Source organism: Streptopelia decaocto (genome assembly GCF_964273445.1).
Source record: "Streptopelia decaocto genome assembly, chromosome: 3".
NCBI classification, from domain to species: domain Eukaryota; kingdom Metazoa; phylum Chordata; class Aves; order Columbiformes; family Columbidae; genus Streptopelia; species Streptopelia decaocto.
In genome coordinates this window covers 50,346,058-50,366,685 of record NC_138656.1, presented here as the reverse complement: position 1 = coordinate 50,366,685, position 20,628 = coordinate 50,346,058, and the positions used below count along the sequence as shown (strand labels likewise).

The 20,628-nt window shown below is 36.1% G+C and overlaps 1 protein-coding gene across 5 annotated transcripts in view; it reads left to right on the top strand.

Annotated features, from left to right (window-relative positions):
* The window catches only part of MAP3K4 (mitogen-activated protein kinase kinase kinase 4), a 69,116-nt gene that overhangs the window by 21,623 nt on the left and 26,865 nt on the right, over nt 1–20,628 (top strand). For all 5 annotated transcript variants that reach the window (XR_014183641.1, XM_082048587.1, XM_082048586.1 and 2 more), the window contains exons 3-13: nt 802–2,183; nt 6,434–6,676; nt 9,225–9,371; nt 11,253–11,410; nt 11,806–11,922; nt 12,340–12,439; nt 12,524–12,607; nt 14,882–15,148; nt 17,020–17,169; nt 18,170–18,331; nt 19,371–19,504. Coding sequence is in view for 4 of the 5 variants with exons in the window: in XM_082048587.1 (XP_081904713.1) it covers nt 802–2,183; nt 6,434–6,676; nt 9,225–9,371; nt 11,253–11,410; nt 11,806–11,922; nt 12,340–12,439; nt 12,524–12,607; nt 14,882–15,148; nt 17,020–17,169; nt 18,170–18,331; nt 19,371–19,504 (2,944 nt within the window). In the remaining variant the exon portion in view is untranslated. The remainder of the gene's footprint in view (nt 1–801; nt 2,184–6,433; nt 6,677–9,224; nt 9,372–11,252; nt 11,411–11,805; nt 11,923–12,339; nt 12,440–12,523; nt 12,608–14,881; nt 15,149–17,019; nt 17,170–18,169; nt 18,332–19,370; nt 19,505–20,628) is intronic.

Sequence of the window (20,628 nt, the reverse complement as noted above, 5' to 3'; positions counted from 1 at the left end):
CAGGTGCTTCTCTCCAGCCTGCCACCAGTTCCTTGAGAGAGAGCCACTGTTTTAATACCAAGTAGTTGACTCCTGTCCTGATCTGTAAAGTCTAGACTGAAGCACTTCTGTTAGTGCTGAAGAAGAGTGATGAGGTCTGCTGGTCCTGAGGAAAGAACAGGAAGAGAAGAGGAGATGGCACATTTGGGCTGGAAAAGGCTCTTGTTATATGCTAAGGGAGAAGGCAAGTGCATGTGTGTTAGGGGAGCTGGGAAGTAGGCTCCTGGTGTTAAGGCAGTGGGGTTTTCCAGAATTAAGATCAAGCCCCCCAAGAGGCAGAATCAGATCATTGAAGCTAAATTCAGAATCTGTACATACTCCAGTTTTTATGAAATTGCATGTGCAATGGAGTCTCTTTAATTCTGTTTCACTTGGAAACCTTAATAATGCTCTGTTGCATTTTGAATTTTTGCTTGGGAGATTGTTTGACAAATGTATGAAAATGAACTTGGAAACCTTTCTTTTCCTTTTGATCGTACTGGGTTCTCAGTAGATGGCATACTCTCAGAATAATGAGAGAATTCTCTAAGGTCCTTTCTACAAAAGAGGTAAAAAGGAGGGAAAAAAAGTTTCCTTTGGTGCTACTGTGGAGTTAGCTATCCTAATGGTAATTTCCAAGACCATGTTTTACTTCTACCTATGCCTGTTTTGTTTTATTGGTATTAATGTTTTATGCTCAACCTAAGAAACGTGATCGGGAGCTGGACTGAACAATGCTTTTTCTTGTTGCTGCAGTCACATTCTTTCTTTTTTTTCTTACAGAAAAGATGAGTGTACCAACTCAGTCTGTGCATAAAGACAATGGGAAACCTGTTGAAAATGTGGAGGAGCACAGCTATAAGCAAGGGAAAAAGATCCGAGACACCCTAAGGACAACAGAACGAGATCACAAGAAAAATGTGCAGTGCTCGTTTATGTTAGACTCAGTTGGTGGGTCTCTGCCAAAAAAACCAATTCCAGACGTTGATCTCAATAAGCCTTACCTCAGCCTTGGCTGTAGCAATGCTAAGCTTCCAGTCTCTGTGCCCATGCCAATACCCAGAACTGCACGCCAGACTTCTAGGACTGACTGCCCGGCAGACCGCTTAAAATTCTTTGAAACCCTGCGGCTTTTGTTAAAACTTACCTCAGTCTCAAAGAAAAAGGACAGGGAGCAAAGAGGACAGGAAAACACTTCTTCTGTCTGGCTGAACCGATCCAATGAACTGATCTGGCTGGAGCTGCAAGCTTGGCATGCTGGCCGGACCATTAATGACCAAGACCTCTATCTTTATGCGGCCCGTCAAGCTATCCCTGATATCATCAATGAAATCCTCACCTTCAAAGTGAACTATGGAAGTTTCTCCTGTGTAAAAAATGGAGCCAGTCTCAATGGTACTTCAGGAGAAAGGGTTTGCAAAGCATCACATGGAACTAGTGCTTTGGGTTACTCAAGTTACCATGAACACCTCCATCGCCAGCGGGTCTCATTTGAGCAAGTAAAGCGGATAATGGAGCTGCTAGAGTATATAGAAGCACTTTATCCATCTCTGCAGGCTCTTCAAAAGGACTATGAAAAGTATGCTGCAAAGGACTTCCAAGACAGAGTGCAGGCACTCTGTCTATGGTTAAATATCACAAAAGACTTAAATCAAAAACTAAGGATTATGGGAACTGTATTGGGCATCAAAAATCTTTCTGACATTGGCTGGCCAGTGTTTGAAATTCCTTCTCCTCGATCATCTAAGGACAATGATCCAGAGGATGAAGAAATTGATAGGGAAACAGAACTGAAGGAATCTTCAGGAACATGCACAGAGGAGAGCGATGGGGAAGAACAAATCTCTGAGGAGAATGTTGAGGAACTTAGACAAGCCATTAAGAACAATTTTACTAATAAGCCAAATTTTGACTTTCAAGACCATTTTTCAAGGAGACTCGATAGGCTTGAATCTGAGGATGACTCTGCCTCTTGGGTTGTTCCAGAATGCAGTGCTGAGGCCAGCTGCAGCCAACACTGTTTGACCTCTATTTACAGGCCATTTGTAGATAAAGCACTGAAGCAAATGGGGTTGAGGAAGCTAATTTTAAGACTGCACAAGCTCATGCATGGTTCATTGCAAAGGGCCCGTATGGCGTTGGTAAGGAGTGATCACGAGCTGGAGGTAGGTTGCTACTAGTGTAAATGCGTAACAAGAGTACCTCCACTGCTGTATTGTTTCTAACTGATAATTGGAGATATTGGGATCTTTTGAAAGTTTTTGCTGCTTTCTTGGTTTTTGAAACACAGTGTACATTATGATTAGGAGTCCAGCTGTAATTCCACTGAAATAAGTCTGTCATTTGACCTGAATCAGAATTTGTGTGAAGCACAAGCTAGTTCTCTGTACTTATTAGTAACTGAAATTACATTTTTATGATAGCGTCTTTGCTCATTACATTTTCTAATGCCTAAAGCCATAAGTCAGAAAAATTACAATGGAAAATTAGGCAAAAAAGCTGAATTGTGAGAAAAAATAGCCATGGAAGTGGTCGTTTTCCTCTTCTTGTCTTTGACACTGGATATCTCTCTGCAAGACATCCTTTATGAAAATGTCACTATTTTTGGGGGGTTTTCCTCATCTAAATGAATGAAGTACTGTGGTGGCATGTTATGCTTGAGGCCAGATGGGATAAGTGAATGGACACTATTAACCTTGAAATCTATGAAAGCAAGTCATGTTAGCATGTTTAATTCTTCAGCTGTCTCTTAGTTTATTTTTTTCCTTTGGGTCATTTTATATTCTCAATTATGAATGATCATAAGTTAATTTAAAAATTATAAAATAAGCAGTAAACAAAGGACAGTAGCTGGAGTTTCATATGGTAAGTTGTGGTTACTAGTTCTTTCAAGGCAGAATATTGTTTCCTAATACAAACTGTTCCTTAACTTGTAGGCGTTTTTGTATTAGGAAGAACTGGTAGTACAGACTACTTTGCCTTTCTTGAAAAGTGGTAGTGTCTGTGGGGCCTGGCCATGGCTTCTGGACAAAGGAATTTCTTAGCCAATGTGCCTGTTCTAATATAGATGTCACGTGTGGTCTTTGACATATTGCTCAAGTGTTGACTGTCACATTTGCAAAAGGACAAGAATTGTTTATCTCCCTGAGAGGTTATTTTTTTTAGGACAAATGAGTTTATAACGTTATTTGATTTTGAAAAAGTTTTAATTAATACTGTTGCTAGTGTAGATATTACTGTAGAAAATGAAGTTATTAGTTGAATTTTTATTCTCTAGTGGGTTTTAGCTTGTGTTCTAGAAGTTTTCATTAAGAAAATCTTTTTGTATTTCTAAAGAGTCATGTGCCTAAGCAAGATGTGCAGGTATCTGTTACGGTAACCAAAAGTACCCCCAAACCTTATGTACTTAGATAGAAAGTTCAACTTAATTAATTGGTAGAAATACCTTTAAATCAACAAAGGAAATAAACGTTATTTGAGCTTGTTGAGAACTACTTTGAATATATTTTTGAAATTGCCAAATGCTTCCAATATTTTGACTTCATAAATGGAGTTCTTACAACAAGTTAATGAAATACTAGTAACTAGTGTCTTTGCAGCTTCACAGAATTATACTTATTGGTACTTTAGTGTTGGATGACTTGTGTAAGATTTAAGGCTAATAATCTCTCTCTCCTTCTCTGTCCTTCTGACTTCTTTGAATGTTAATTTTCAGTAACTGCTAGATTTTTTGGGGAATATTGTCCTCTTTTAAGAAATGACTTTATGACCGAAGGTGAATATTACAAAACTGTGAACCTATTTCCTGCGCTAGAATTAAAAGAGATACTGTTTGTCAGAAGTGTGGTACCTACTGCAGCAAAAGATGACATCAGACCAACTTAGAAGAAACTGTTTTGAATTGTTTGGTCTTTGCATATGACAGTACTTTGAATGCAGTGCATTGGGTTGTTCTAGTGCAGTTCAGTTATTTGTATGCAGCCAGAGCTGTTAGTGTTTTGTTCATCTGTGTTACTTCTGTTATTTTGACTTTGTGTTTATGTGTATACATAGTCTTTATGGTCTCTGGGCATACTTTCATTTCTATTGTTACTTAAACACTGTTTTTCATCTAAAATGTGCTTTCTGGATTCTTCCACTTGTGTGCATTTTACTGCTCATTTCATCTTATATGTAAATGTTTATAGAGATAGCTGTGTTTAATGTTTTTTAAAGTACAAGTGTCATTTGTCATAGGCTCTGTTAATTTAACAAGGCTCTATTTGTACAGAACTTGTATGATTTGATTCTTAAAGAAAATGGATGATATTTCTTATTTTAGTGGACAAATCAGAGATTTTATTTTAGGATAGTTTTTAAGCCCATGTACCCTATTTGTTGTTTATTCACCTGGCACTTTTCAATATGGATTTTGTGTGTAATCTCAATAAATGTCTTGGACTTTGCTTTCTTGGGGTTTTTTAAAGAAGTATTTAGTAGTCACTTGAAACATTTCAGATTGGGCCCACTGAAGATTAAGATTAGTTAAATTGGAAAGTAGAAGTTTTGGTGTCTAACACTAAGCCCTTGTGTCATGTTCTCTTACGTTTAATATTAGAAAATTAAGTAACATATTTTTTCAATTTTGTTGTGTTATTTTTGCTCATAGACTAGTTCTTTAATATTTTTATAAGAACTAAATTTTCTAACACTATACTTGCATCGCAATGAGGATTGTATTTTTTAAATGTTTTGTTGTACTGTAGAAGCGTATTTTCATGACCTATTATTAATGAAAACTTGTATAAAAGCCTTTAGCTCTGATGCTATTCTGGTGCTATAAGTTTCTTTAAAAGAGAGTTAGTAAAAAGAAGACATTAATATATACCATCTAAGAAGATAAGTTCTTATACTGTACATTAACTACTGATTAAACTTCAAGTAAAGTAGGTATAAAGGAAATCCCCACTCATGCATGTTTGCTCTTTCTGCATAACGAGCTAGTGGGTTTATAAACCACTTAAGAATCTACAGCACATCATGTTTTGTGCCAGTTTTAGACAGTAATGAATAGGCTATTCCATCACCCATGACAGCTAAGAAACATCACAATATTAAAAAATAAAAACACTAAGAAAACGGACTTTGTCAGTGGCTGTAATTTTGTGTGGCTCTTCTGAGAAAGCAGAGCTTGTACAACAGATCTCAAAAATGTGTGAGTAGGCGTAAAGTACTAAACTTTTTTTTTTTAATCTTGTGCTAGATAGTAAGCTTAAAAGTAGATTGTTTTTTTTAAACTTTCTAGGTAGCACCTTATTATTTGATCTAATTTCTGGTAATATTTTCCTCTCCTTTGAAGTGATGTTATTTAAATCTGGCACTGAAGAAAAACCTAAAAGTTGCTAGTTTTGTGTAATATATGAATGAAGGAGATTCTGTTGTCATAGTTAGCAGCTGTGAAATGACAATTAGAATGGAACAAACTTGATCTGAAACAAAAGTTCTCTTTAGATAATGTACTGTATGTTGTTATTTTTAAGAGCTGCACACATATTGCAGTCCAAAATTTCTTCCTAAATTAAACCCCAGAGTACCTCCATGCACAGCTTTGCTAAGAATGTTATTACAATATACTTTAGATGTCTGAGATGTCTATTTCAGATAGATTCACTTATTTTTTCTAATTAGAAATGTCATTGCATTTATATTAAAAAAACTATTAATTGAAAAGAACAAGCTTGATCTCTTTATATTTTAATGTTCCTTTTTAATTTCAGTTTCAATTCTTGACATCTACCAAGGTTCATAAGTTTTTTTTTTTCAATAGTTTAGTTCCATTTAGCTGGTGATATTTTCTTTACTTTACAGTGTGAAGTTTTATATAACATATGCGTTATGTATTTGAAAAGGAATTAAGTTACTCACCTGGTGTAATCAAGTACAAACTTGTTTCTCTAGATATAGTTGTTAGTGTAAGACATTTGATTTCTTTAATATATTTTGAAATACTCAAGTATTGTGTTTTATAATAACCCGAATATATGTTCCTATATGTTATGTTAAGCTGAACTTGTATATTCATCATAACCACAAACAGCAATTTCTTCCTGTGTAGTGAGGCTTTAATGGATACTTTAATAATTTTAAAACAGAAACATAAAGTAAGAGATTGTTTTGTTCACTCCCAAGGGTCCATAATTGCTTTCTTCATCCTGGTGATCCTCAAATTAAAAAAAAAAAAAAAACTGAACTGAAAAACAAGCAAACCACAATAATAAAACCAAATACAACCAACCAACCAGAAACAGATACCGAAACCTCTGTGGTAGTAGAATCTTACCTTTTACAAACAGACTTCTGCGCATGATACTTTAAACAAATGCTAAATCCTGAAGAATTCGAGTATTCTTTGAATGATACCTGTTTCTTGTTACAGTTTTCAGAATTTCCAGACACCATGTTGTGTTCAGACTATGTGCAGTTATTAAATTCTCCACCTTGCTGTGAGCAAAAATGCAGCACTGTATCATGGGAGGAGCTGAAATCCATGGATTTGCCATCTTTTGAACCTGCATTCTTGGTCCTCTGCCGAGTTCTGCTCAATGTTATCCATGAATGTCTCAAGCTAAGGTTGGAACAAAGACCTGCTGGGGAACCATCTCTTCTGAGTATTAAACAGGTTTGTGTCAACTGTTAGTTTTGTGTTCTTTTTTTGTTTGTTTTTGTTTGTTTGTTTAATGCTTCCTGTTTGAAATTACTTTGTCATTTTGTTATGATGAGGTTTCCAGTTTAAACAGCATTAGTTTAAGAAATGACAGTGTATAGTTCTGTAATAACTTTTATAAATAGACTTGTATTTCGTATGGAGATGTGGTTTTTGCATAGTCTATAACTAGAAGCACAATATCATATTGTATGTTGGTACAGGTGCTGATTTCTTCATTCCGAATTCTGTTATCCACATACCTGTTAACCAGGTAGTATTTGAATATGTTTTAATGACGACAGAAGCAGACAGCTAAAGCATGTATGTTTGGATGGGGAGACCCATATCTGATGATCAACACTCTGTCTAGGTGATCTTAACAGTATGTGGTACCTCCTGGAATTTTGGGGTTAACAGTCATTGTTGTCATGTGGCATCAACTCTGAGGTAGTCTGACCTAGTTGAAAACTCACACCTGCCTGGTTTCTGATAAGTGACTGACACCACTTGGAGCAGGGCCATGATGTACTGACTAGTTACTGTTTTCTGCTTAATCAGGTTTTGTGTATTGCACATAGTTATAGGTCACTTAGGGTAGGTGTGTTGTATATTTTGGAAGTTACTGGAACAGAAAAAATTGAATGTCTGCTGGCAGATTGTTACTTTATAGATCAAACAAATATTGGGGGGATGGGCAAAAACAAACCACCAAAAATCAGAAAACTTAATATAAACTTTCTTGCTCTAAACTACAGTACCCTGGAGGCTGTGTGACCTGCACACCTGCTTTGCAGAAAATAATTTCTTGTACAAACTCCATAAACATAAAGCAAACCATCAAACAAACCAGCAATAGTGATAATATTTTCACTTTAAGATGCACATTCTTTAGTGGGCTCATTATAGACAATACTTTTGTTTGCCTGTTGCCTCGTGAGTTTCAGTTCCAAAAGCTGACACTTAACATTAGCACTACAGGGCTTTTTATAAATCGTGTATTCTGTTATTCAATAGCACTACGCATCACAGTATGGCAGTGTTATTTAAACAACAAAAAAAACCCCTCTTTTTTTAATGTAGTTTTGAGAGTATTTTATTTTTTAATAGACAAATGCTACTTGTTGCAAGTTTCAGAACTGAACTTTACTTGTATCTGTACGATATGCTATACTATATACTAAAGTTTTATGGATAAGTCATTGCAAAATCCCATCTGTGTCTGTGATGGGTAGTTAATTATTGATGAAGTGTAAATTCTTTGAACAAAAATCCCAAACAGGTTAACTGAATGGGATTGAGTGAGTCAAGAATGCACATTCATTTTTAAATATATGATGTGTTAGGGATATAAATGTGTGATTATTAGATTTCCCCTTTATAAAAAGATACGTTTTTTTTCCACTTTTTTACCTAACCATTGGTAAATTTTAAACTACCTAGTTCAGAATGTTACTCCTGGTTTCCCCCTTCACGCGGGAGAGCACAGCATAACACGTTCTCACCTGTAAAAGATTCCAAAGACACTTGTCATATAAATAACACTATTGTATGGTTTGTTTTGCTTTCATACCATTATAATTTCTCATACATTGAGTCCAGTACATACTGTTTTTGCCAGGATAGACATTATAGAAGACTTTAAGAAGCAGATTAATCAACCAAAAATTCCATTCCCTTTGACTCCGCAAATGAATGATTCTTCCTCTCAGACTCTTCATGTAATGAAGTTGTTGCTCAGAAAAGGTCAGAGATTGTCAGACCTAGAGGCCAATAATAATTTCAGAAGAACACACACTTAGCACTGGAAGGACTTCTGAAAGAAACACATTTTGTAGTGCAGGTTTGAAACAGTTCTTGCTGTTTGTGTGCTCCTGTGTCTGTGGTTGTGCATGTTTCTTCAAATAAATAAAACTGTAAGCTTTCAGGGAAGGGTGACAGCTCTGTGGCCAAAAGTGACCACTTACTTCTTACAGTTAAAAAGATAACTTTCCTCAAGTTAGCCTTGCCCAGGGAACCGACAAAAGAAGTGCTGTTTCTAGGTCTGATATGGGTTTTAGAGTTCTGGACACCTGCCCGATAGGTTGACAATGAATTTCCTGTAGTAAAACATTTCTTGTAGGTCTGTAAGCATCTGTCAAACACATTGCATATCATTCCTGACTTGCTTCCATTTAAACTAGTGATCTGATGATTGTGAGCCCTCTTGCCCACTCCTAAACTTCAGAACTAAGTCGTTTGCTGTGGCCTTGTGCAGGGAATGGTCTGAAACATCTGCCTCGATCTCCATGTACGGTTATGTCACAAATGGCATGATGGCAATTAAATAATCCTGGAAAACTGGTCACGTCTTTCCTTGAGATAGGCAGAGCGACAGTACTCATTTCTAAAAACTGTAGAAATTATGTAGTGATAAACTAACATATTTAGACAAACTGGACTGAAAAATTGAACTTTCACTTCCCAGGGAGAATTTAAGTGTAGTGTCTTGACTGATAGCAGTTTTTTGGTTTTTCTCTTGCAGCTGGTGAGAGAGTGTAAAGAGGTTCTGAAGGGTGGCCTGTTAATGAAGCAATATTACCAGTTTATGTTACGGGAGGTGTTAAATGACTTACAAAAGATTGATTACAACATTGATTCTTTTGAAGAGGACCTGCATAAAATGTTAATGGTAAGCTTCAAAAAGGGGAAGATATTTGGAGTTCTAGTAAGTGTTTTAATCTCAATATTGCTACTTGAAATCTATTGTACCTGCTTGGTATAGGTCTTGCTTTTTTTGTTGTTGTTGTTGTTATGCTACTTTAACATAATTGTTCTGATGAACTTGTAAAAGTTACACAGTAGCCATTGCCATTTTATCAATACAGATTTTTGCTTTACTAGACTGTGGTACAGTATACATGTAAATTGCCTGTATTTATAATAAAATGGTTCATAAATAGAATTGTAAATTCCATACACTTAAACTAAACTTTTAATAACCTTTTAGTATTGAATAAAAAAAAAAATGAATGCTCAAGATTGTCAGAAGTTTGGGACAGCTGAGGTGATCTAGACTGAAAACACGGATAGGGAAAGCTTGTAGGAAATCTGAAGGTTAAGGCAGAATTAATGAGGCCTTGGAGGTGGAACTTATTCGTTGTTTTTACCTGTGGACTCCTTGTGTAGGCAGGCAAGGTAGCGAAGAAGTGCTGGAAGAGGAATGAGGCTGACAGTGCAAGACACATGAAATAAAATCAAGAATGAGGCTACAGCCTGAGACTATCAGAACACAGTACCTACCTAACTCAGAGTAGAATTTTAAGGTTTTCCATATCTACTGGGCTCTTTTGAGATACCACTTTGAGAACTATGTTCAGCTCTGGGGCCCCCAGCATAAGAAAGACTGTTGACCTGCTTGAGCAGGTCCAGAGGAGAGACACGACAGTGACTGGGGGGCCTGGAACACCTCCCCTATGAGGACAGGCTGAGAGACCTGGGGTTGTTCAGCCTGGAGAAGAGAAGGCTCTGGGGAGACCTTGTAGCAGTTATCCATTACCTAAAGGGGACCTACAGGAAAGATGGGAAGCCACTTTTAATCAGGGTGTGTAGTGAAACTGAAAGAGGGTAGATTTAGATTAGATATTAGGAAGAAATAATTTGCTGTGAGGGAGGGTGAGGCACTGGGACAGGCTGCCCAGAAAACTTGCAGATGTCCCCTCTCTGGCATTGTTCCAGGCCAGGCTGGATGAGGCTTTGAGCAGCATGGTCTAGTGGAAGGTGTCCCTGCCCATGGCAGGGAGGTTGGAACTAGATGATCTTTTAGGTCCCTTCTAACACAAACCATTCTATGACCTTGGCATTATTACAGTGTGGTCCAAAAATACCTGAAACCAATGGAGAGTGTCCTAACCATTTCTAAGGAGGGACATGGGTTGATGTTATATATTATTGACCTAAAACATGGTAAAATTGCATCTAATTTTTTGCATACTGTATGATCCTGAAGGGCAGATGTTTGAAGAAGAATTTTACTTACCTGGATTTTTGTTTGTTTAAAACAATAATAATTAAATAAAGGTGAGAGATAAGAGTTGATATAAAGGAACACAAGGTATGATGTAGAATCCGAGAAGCCTGTACACTGCACTTAGTCATATGCAGGAGGATATGTTCAGATAAAACCTTTTGCAGTAATCCAGTTAGTAAAGGATTTAGAAACTGTTTTTCAGTAAGTAGTTCAGCTTTAAAAACTCTGGCCACTGTGGATATCCACTGATACAATGGTGAGTAGCAGCACAGCAAGTGAGGTGATGATAGTGTCAATGTTTTCAGAAAAATATCATGAAGACATAGTATTTAATATTTCAGTAGCACTTTGTACTTCCTGAGCCAGAAATTTCACCTTTTGTATGGAAACATGTAGCTCATTTTCTGTCATAGCAAATGCAAAATGTTGTAGAAATGTTTTCTACAAATTGTATAATACTGAGATTGATGATGTAAGAAGTTTTAATCCTTAGTTACATGTTGCGTAACAATTTCTATTAAAATTATCTCTTCCCATATACAGGTTTACTTTGATTATATGCGAAGCTGGATCCAAATGCTACAGCAGTTACCTCAAGCATCCCATAGTTTAAAAAATCTGTTGGAGGAAGAATGGAATTTCACCAAAGAAATAACTCCTTATATAAGAGGAGGTGAAGCTCAAGCTGGAAAACTATTCTGGTAAGTTTTATTTAATTACTCTGCTTATGGCGTTAATTTATGCCAGATACCTATTCAAGTCAGCACTTGTTCATGGTTCCCAGATTGGGCTTCTTGAGGCCTCAGTAGGCAGTTGATAGTCTTTGTGAATTCATCAATTATTACAATGACTGCAGCTATAAGTTGCAGTAGATTGTGATTGCTCTTACTCCAGCTACAGCAAGAATCGCTGCTTCTGCAGAAGGCCCCTGTTAGCCCTGTGCTTGCAAAGTAACTGAGGGCCCCCTGAGATGCTGCTTGTTTCCACAGGCAGACTTGGAAACACAGCTCTCTTGAGTTGGACAGAGTAGCAAGAAGTTTAAGGTGCCATGCTACCTGAATAAGACTCTGAAGTTCCATCATTTCTGTTGCTACAGTGATATTGCAGGAATGCTGCTGAAATCTACAGGAATATTTTTAGATTCTGGACTACAAGACAGTTGTGATGAATTTTGGGCCAGTGCCGATGACAGTACTGCATCAGATGAAATCAGGTATTAAGCCCTTTGGCTTAATCATAAGTACACTTACTCGTGTTTCTATACCCTCACAGGTACATATTGCATTTTATTTCGAAGATTGCAAACATCATAAATGCAAGATTCCAGAGACCTTATTGCTAATATTTTTCTGTGCGGTAGTAATGAACCATCATTTTGTTCTTTGAAGCCTAGTAACCTTCTTTTTAGTTCAGGGTATGAGAAATTGTTTATGCAACGTCTTCAAATTCAGTTTTTATATCCTTATCAAAAATGTGCCTGCACAAGTTCAATTTATTTCAGTCAGCTGCTTGTAAATATTTATCTTGTCTATGCTCTTTCTATATGTAAATAGTTCTTATTTTCTAATGGCTATAAAAATGCAATATGATTTACTGAAACATTGTCACTTCGTTCTTACCAATGTTTCAGGAGGTCTGTTATAGAGACCAGCCGAGCACTCAAAGAACTGTTTCATGAAGCTAGAGAAAGGGCCTCCAAAGCTCTTGGTTTTGCTAAAATGCTGAGGAAGGTAAGTTAACAGTAGGGTCTCATCTTATTTATATGCTTTTAAGAAATTCAGTCTGAAAGCATATTCTTTTGTCATTACTTGCAGGACCTTGAAATAGCAGCAGAATTTGCATTGTCAGCCCCTGTGCGAGATCTTCTGAATGATCTGAAAACAAAAGAGTATGTGAAGGTAAATTCAGTTTAGAGGCATAAAAATTAAAGTGGAGTTGCTAAGTAAAATGTCAAAGCATATTTATTGACATACTTTCAGTTTTTTGATATGACATCTGTATCTTAGCATTTTAAATATCATGTATTTAAAATTGAATTGTGGCAGTCAAATTATTTTCTCTACCTGTGTTTGTGTGATTGAGAATGCTAGTCTGTGTTTTGGGAAATCAGTGTCTTAATTCCTGGTCCTCCCAAAGATTCTCTTTGTGACTTAGGAAAAGCCATTTTGCTTCAATAGTATTTACTCATTTGTGAGAGTAGAATAATAACAATTAGTAGGGAGTGTTATTAAAAATAAATGCTTTATGAGGTAAACAGATACATCTATAAATGGACATGTTTAAGTAGATAATCTCAGACTATGGACCTGTGTTTTGTGTACTTTTATAAAGCAAAAATATTATAGTGGGAGGTCTGCTCTAGTGAGCTTCCTTGAGAGTGCTAAGGATGTCAGCAATACAGGCACTATGTTCTGTTCCAAAATAACCGTTGCTAGAAAACTGTTGTACAGCAATAGCAGGTTAAACTCTTGGTGCCTTATATTTACTGCGCTACGTGTTCCCACTATTATGGTTTTGCACTTGATTTCTTAAAAATATCATGTCTTTTATCATACTTTGAATTTCAGTAAAATTTCTTTTTTTGTCCTTCCGTATATTTAATATGCATGTCATTCCCATTTGGGAAATAATCTATTAACTTTTGCATGACAAAATTCTAGTTAGATTTATATAAGTGATTGGTAAAAGTAGAAATTGGTTCAAAGGGAGACCAAGAAATTCATAGAGAGAAGTTTGTTAAGAGTTGGTTAAATGCAGGGATGAAGCATCTGGCTCAGAAGTACCCTGGTCTGTGAATTGTTTTAAGAGTGGGGCAGTAGTTAGGGAAAACAGTATATGTTTACTTTTTAAAAAAATTTCCCCAGGTATCCCCTCTTGGCTGTTCTTAAGACAGAGTATTAAATTTCAGGTGAAGATACTATCATTGTTCTTATGCACATTTTGAATCTTGAGTTTGAAAAATCTGTGTAAGCACCCGTGTTAAATAATCTAGATAGATTATTTGGATCTCAGGATTTGTCTCTATGTATTGCCTCTCCACTTTTTTTCATCTTTCAAAATAAAATACATTTTGGTTAACACTTCATAAAATCGCCCTCTAACATTATGTAGGGAATTTAAATTTTTAACTGCCTTTTCAATCAAATGCTCATTAGTTTTGGGAAACTATTTTAGCTTTCAGTAACCACCAAGTTTTTACATTTGCCTATATATTATAATGGTTTTAATTACAAAATATGGCTGCCTAATGGTAAAAATGAGTCCAATGTTTTGTCCTAGCTTGATGACATCACACTCTGAAAACAGAGTATTTAACTTGACTGTAAGTCCAGTTACCTCATGTCAAATCACACGTATCAAGTATTTCACTGTTTCCACAGTCTGATTCAGATGCCTGACTTGGTTGAGGTGTTGTTACCAATGTGACAAATATAGTGCAGAAGTAGTTTTTAAGTAGTGTAAGTAGAGCTTTATTAAAAGAGAACACTCTTATCACATATTAAGCTCTTTGACTTAATAATAAGTACACTTACTCATGTTTCTATACCCTGACAGGTACATATTGCATTTTATTTACAAGAATGCAAACGTCATAAATGCAAGATTCTTATTGGACTTAATTAATCTCTCTTTCATGACTAGTAAAAGAGTAACTGTTACTTTTTTAGCCATATTTTTTTTCTTAATCTTACCTTTTGTAGCCATTGAGAAATGTTATGTGGATTCTTAGAGATCCTGAAGGAATTTCTGTTCTTTTAATATTCCAGTCTTAAAAATGTATGCTTCATAAGTGTTTACTTAGTCTTGGCTAATTTGCTTTTAAAAATATGTGTATATATATTTTATACATGGATATACACACATATGTGAAATCAGGTTTTTTTTAATAACAAGATTCCTTTAGAAGAATATGTAGAAGGATCAATTGTGAAGGTGCAAGGAAGGGTGTCACTGAACACTGGTGATCTACCAGATTTCAAGACAAATCTTTTCTTACAATGCATTTTGACTTTTAGTGTAAAAATGGCTGAATGTATTGTTTTAGTATGTATATTGTACAGCTCTTTAAAATGCAAACTCCCTTTTGCTTAAATGAGATGACGTTTATCTATTCTATGTATCATAGAAGACAGTGAGATTCACTCATTCAATATCTATATTTTTTTCTACAGGTACAAATCCCTGGACTCGAGAATTTACAAGTATTCGTACCAAATAGTATTGCAGGGGAAAAATCTGTGATTTTGCAGCTCCTCAATGCAGCTGCTGGAAAGGATTGCACAAAGGATTCAGATGATGTTGCATACGAGGCCTATTTACTTATGACCAAACACAGTGATAAAGACCATGGCTCAGATGACAGCTGGAGTGCATGGGAGGGTCAGCCAGTCAAAGTTGTGCCACAAGTAGAGACTGTTGATACACTGCGAACCATGCAGGTGGGTTTCTCTCTCTTTTTTTGTTTTTTCCCCTTTTTCCCTTTTTTATGTGATCTCCACACTTGTATGAATGCTTGTCCTTTCAGATTACCCACAGTAATTTAAGAGAGGCATATGTCCTTTTATGGGTAATAAAAAGATTGATTCTTTGTTGTGTTAATCCAAGTATTAAATTCAATGGATTTTAGCATTTCTTGAAAGGATTAATCTCTATAATGTGGATTTTACAGAGTTGGATTATTATAATAAAGAGATACTTTCAATATCTAGTTGGGTGTTCAGTATCAGAAGTGTGGATAGGACTTGGGAACTGCGTTTTACTAAGAAGTCACCAGTCTCAAAGAGTATGTGGCAGTTGTGTACTTTCCACACGCTTGAGGCATGAAACAACGAGTTTCTTTTGATCTTGGATGAATTGTGACATTTCGAGTTAAATTTCTGTGGAAGCTACTGGATGTTCAGCAGTTCTGCAGGAAGGAATCTTTCCAGTCATACTTTCCTTCATCCCAAGCCAACAGAGGTTCCCTGCCAGCAGTTCTGCTGCAGCTCCCTGCCCTGCCTGTTCTCATAGCATCATGTTAAGCTAAGTGAATTTTCCTTTTGGTACGTCATGCATTTCCTTGGATCCCTACCATAAATGGGCTCTACTGTCCACGAACAAAGTGACTTTCTGTGTCACTGTGCCTGGCCTCTAGCATTCAGAAGGCTCTAGGAATTACAGGCAGCTGAAAAAGTCAGTCCTGTACGTACTGCTTTTTGTAACATGCGAGCATCTTACCTCTTGCTCGTGTGTTGTCCAGACTGAATGATAGAAAAATAGCCTTTAAGTTCTTAGAATTTCCTTTGATTTCCGTTGTTAGTTTTTCATTCAGAAAATTCAAACAGCAACAGATGGAGTTTGTTTTGCGAATGATGCTCTATCTGATATATCTAAGTGCACATAAAACACCGCTTGTGTATGTGTTTATATGTGTATGTATATAACCTGTATATTAATTTTTAAAAATCCAATATTGAAAAGTTAGGAAGTCAAAAGATTGCTTCCTGTGTTTTTAAACAACATATTTTGATAGAGAAAATGTATTATTTTTTAAAACATTAATTAAGTACAAGAATCCTGTCAACATTTTAAGAATTTTGAGCATGAAAACATTCTTCATGGATGAGGTATTGAAAATCTGGATGAAGTGGGTTTTGTGAGTAACTTTTTGCAGCTGTAGATTGAAATGAGCAGATTCAATCTGTAGATTGAAATGAGCAGAGCTTAATATGTGACTCATAGTGCCACAGTAAAGGCAACACCATATTTGACTGTGTACTTATAGACTTCCACAATATCAGAGCTCTGGTTTCTAAAACATATTCTTGCATTTTAATGACTTTTCAAAATCTGAGCAAACACTGTGTGGTAAATCTATGCCTTTCCCTGTTCAATAGCAGGTTTTTATCCTCAAGTGTATTACATTACTTGGATAAAATGTGCTTATTTACCTGCTTGCCACCTCCGTCTGCTTTGAGAAAATATAATTATTTTGCTTAGATGCTGCATTTGAAAGATAATTTTTAATACAGTGTTTCCCAAACCTCAAGAAGGTAATCACCTTTCCAGAAGTGAATAGTAGTATATTCCCCTTGAAAACTTACTGTGGTGTTTGCCTTAATAGAGCTCTGCTCATAAGATGAGTGTTTATCAAGTTCAGTTGCCAACATGAAGATTTTCTGTGTGAATTAAGGATTTTAATGAATAGCAACCAGAGAGGTAATTCATACTTTAGAATTAAAAAAATAACAAGTTGTAATTTGCCAGTATGGCACATGTTTTTGTAGAGAGGATTTTGTTTGTAACAACTAGTAGTATCTTGTGTTCCTAGGTTGATAACCTCCTCCTCGTAGTCATTCAATCTGCCCACCTTGTGAGTCAGAGAAAGGCTTTCCAGCAGTCTATTGAAGGGCTTGTATCTCTGCACCAGGAACAGACATCCAGCCAACCAGTCATTGCCAAAGCTCTACAGCAGCTAAAGGTAAGAAATTTTCGAGCTTGTCAGTCAAAACTGATCATAGTTTGCTCACTGATAAGTAAAAGTGTGTAGGGAGATTTGATTGCAGTGCTAGCAACATATTCTGCAATTGTAATTTATGCAACCTCAATGGACTTCACTATTCCAGTACAATTTTCATTCTGTTTTTGCGAGGGATTTGTGAGTGTATTTTTTAGCAATATTTGTGTAATCATTTTTGCACTGGGTAGGTGGGAAACAAGTCCATAGTGCAATAGAAATATTAATAGCAACAGAATAAATATTTATACAAGAGCACTATTGAATTGCAAGTGTTTGATTTCATGAAAATAAATTCTATCAAAATCTGTGATCTGCAAGAAGCAACTTTTTCTCTCCATATTCAGAGAAGGTAGTTGCTCTATGATGTGAGAGTGGGTTGGTCTCTCTCTGATTTTTTGCTCTTGTTTTTTTTTGGGGGGGGGGGGGTGGTTGGTTATTCGTATGTGTGGTGGTTTTTTTTTGGTTGGGTGAGGGTTTTCTTTGGTGGGTTTGTTTGTTTTTTGGAGAACCCAGAAAAGCAAAGATTGGTTACACCAAAGTTACAGTATTAGGTCCCTACATTTCCCTCTGAGTTCAATAAAAGCTGTGTCTGCATACCAGGTTGAAAATACAACCAGAGGCTTGGTCATGTTATAGATAGTAAAACCAATTTTCTCTTTACTTGTCCTACTGGTTTTGACTGGGGCTTTTCCTCTTTTTTTCCTTCACTACCTTTGTTTTTAAAGTTAATCTCATGCAAGCAAACAAACTTAATTATAGTACTTCAGCTAATTATAAGACTTGCTTACTGCAAGTGCTGAAAATCTGTTTTTCCAAGACTCAATTAATTGTGATGACATTAAAGTACATTTCCTTTTAAAACCATGTAATTGCAAGATTCATGTTTGCCTTAATCTGCTGAAATGTAGAATTATAAATAATAATTTGATGCCCCCCGTGCCTTTTTGTTGTTGTTTCTCAGAATGAGGCATTACAGCTATGCAATAAGATAAGCAGTGCCATTGATAGAGTTGATCACATGTTCACATCTGAGTTTGATGCTGAAGTTGATGAATCTGAATCTGCCACTTTGCAGCAATACTACCGGGAAGCCATGATTCAGGGTTATAATTTTGGGTTTGAGGTAAGGAAACAAAAACTTAATGACATGTTTGTTTTCTAGTTTTGGTAGGAACCAATTGAATGTTATGGTTTTACATTGGTGCAAATACAGTAACTCTTAACTCTGTGGAAATATGAAGAATTCTAGCAGAATATTACAAAAATATATATTTTAACAGAGAATCTTATGTGACATGATTGAAAAAGAACTGATAGATCTATTAAATGCAGTCTCCCATTAGCAATGCCTGTATCTCTAAAAAGCTTTAAGAGCTTGATGAATTCTGGTGTAGTTGTGTAGGCTCTGCTACTTGGCAGCATTTTGGATTAAATCAGAAATATCCCTTGATATTGAATGTCATTGTGTAACTTGGCTTCTCCCAGTTTTTCAGCCTGGAGTAGTATAATACTGTAATACGAGCCCTTCTTTCAAAGTTAATGGTGGTTCTTTGATGCAGTGAATATAGCTTTTGAATGCCTTCCTTACAGTGTTGATGAGGAAATGTCATGTTCAGATGCTTTTAGTATAATGCTTCACTATTTGATTCCTGTGAGCTTTGTACATTTTTTTTTGACACTGTAGCATACACTAACATACTTCTAAGGATAGTCTTCTAAAAAAACAGGTGGTATTTCTGTTTATTTTTTTAAATGTACATATAGAACTTCTTTTTTTCCCTAATGTTACCTGCAATATAACTAAAAATAAATACTACTTGGCACTTCAATCCCTGATTACAGAACTGAGCATTTATGTAAACTGTTCCTTAGATGATATGTACATTGTTAAATGTCAGTGTATGCCCCTGTACACACAAGAATGCTGTAGGACTCAAGTGCTGCCTCTCACTAGAACGCATTTTGTGTCATATACTTTTTTGTTATTTTTTTTTCCTTATAAATACATAACTACTTACATATAAACATTTTGTCCAAGAATAGGATGTGACTGTTACTGTACTGTAGAGTTTTATTATCCTGCAGGTACTCCAGTGGATATTACAAATGGTACTTTTGTTCTTTTTATTAATACGTGAAAAGTAATCTTTAGTTTCTTTCAGTACCATAAAGAAGTTGTTCGTCTGATGTCTGGAGAATTCAGGCAGAAAATTGGAGACAAGTATATCAGCTTTGCCAGAAAATGGATGAATTATGTGCTAACGAAATGTGAGAGTGGCCGTGGCACTAGACCCAGGTAACAGCCAACTTGTTACTGCCATAGTAGTTTGTATTTAAATACCGTGCAGGACTTTTCACAGTGTTAATAATGCTTTGTTATTTAGAAGTAGTTCTTCTGAACTATTGATCCTTCTGGCTCTTAAATTTTGAAAGTGATTTGAATAGTAAGTGCATAAAGCCAAATAAACATTCCAACTGCTTAGCAGAAGACTTTGTGGAACACTTTGCCTTGTGTTATCTAACAGAAAATGGGAAGAAAAGGGGGAGATTGTTTGACCCAGACAATGAAAATACTTTAGGTTCTAACAGAAGTGCTATGTGATCAGGAGTCAATAAAGATTGCAGACTATGCAACAGTCACTTTTTGGGTATTCTGCAGAGAGAGGAATATTGTTTTGTGCCAGTTGCAGAAAAGATCTACATATAGAAGCTTTAGCCTCCTGTAAAATTCCTTTCTATTAGTCCCTATTGACAGCATCTAAAGTATGGCTCACAGATGAAGAAGAAGTGTTTCCACTCTGGTGAATATTCTTCAGTTTTTCAAATGCAGTATGGATGCATTTGTTGATGGTTTTTGTTGGTGTCTGAAGTACTTTCTGTCTGTTGACAGTGCTGTTGCACCCAGTGGTCTCTCAACTGCGCTTACACTGCGTCCTGTGAAACTCCACTGCTGGGCACTAATGAAAAAATGTTACAAAGTTATGTTGCTTTGAGGATGTGAGCAGAGAAACTGGGAAACTGGTTCAAGCAGAATGATACAATTACTTGATTTATGGAGGTGGTTTTGCAGCATTTTGCAGCTGGTATATCAGAAATTTAATAGAATTCCTTTGCATTAAAATAGGTGTCTTATATTGATCAATGCTAGCAGATTACACATCAGTGACTGTTTTATTTCCTTAAAGTGTAGGGCTGATCAGTCTGTCCTGGAGGTGATTTGTTGTACTTGCTGTAAAAAGAGGAGGGAAGTGTGGGCAGGCTGAACTGCGTATGGATAGGCTAGTTGGCTCAGCGTGCTAACCTTAAAAAAAAAAGGAAACAACAATAAAAAAACAAAACCACTTAAAAGGCTTTTTAAAGTATGTTAACAACAAAAGGAAGGACCTAAGACCACATTGGTCCATTACTTGATGAGGTTGG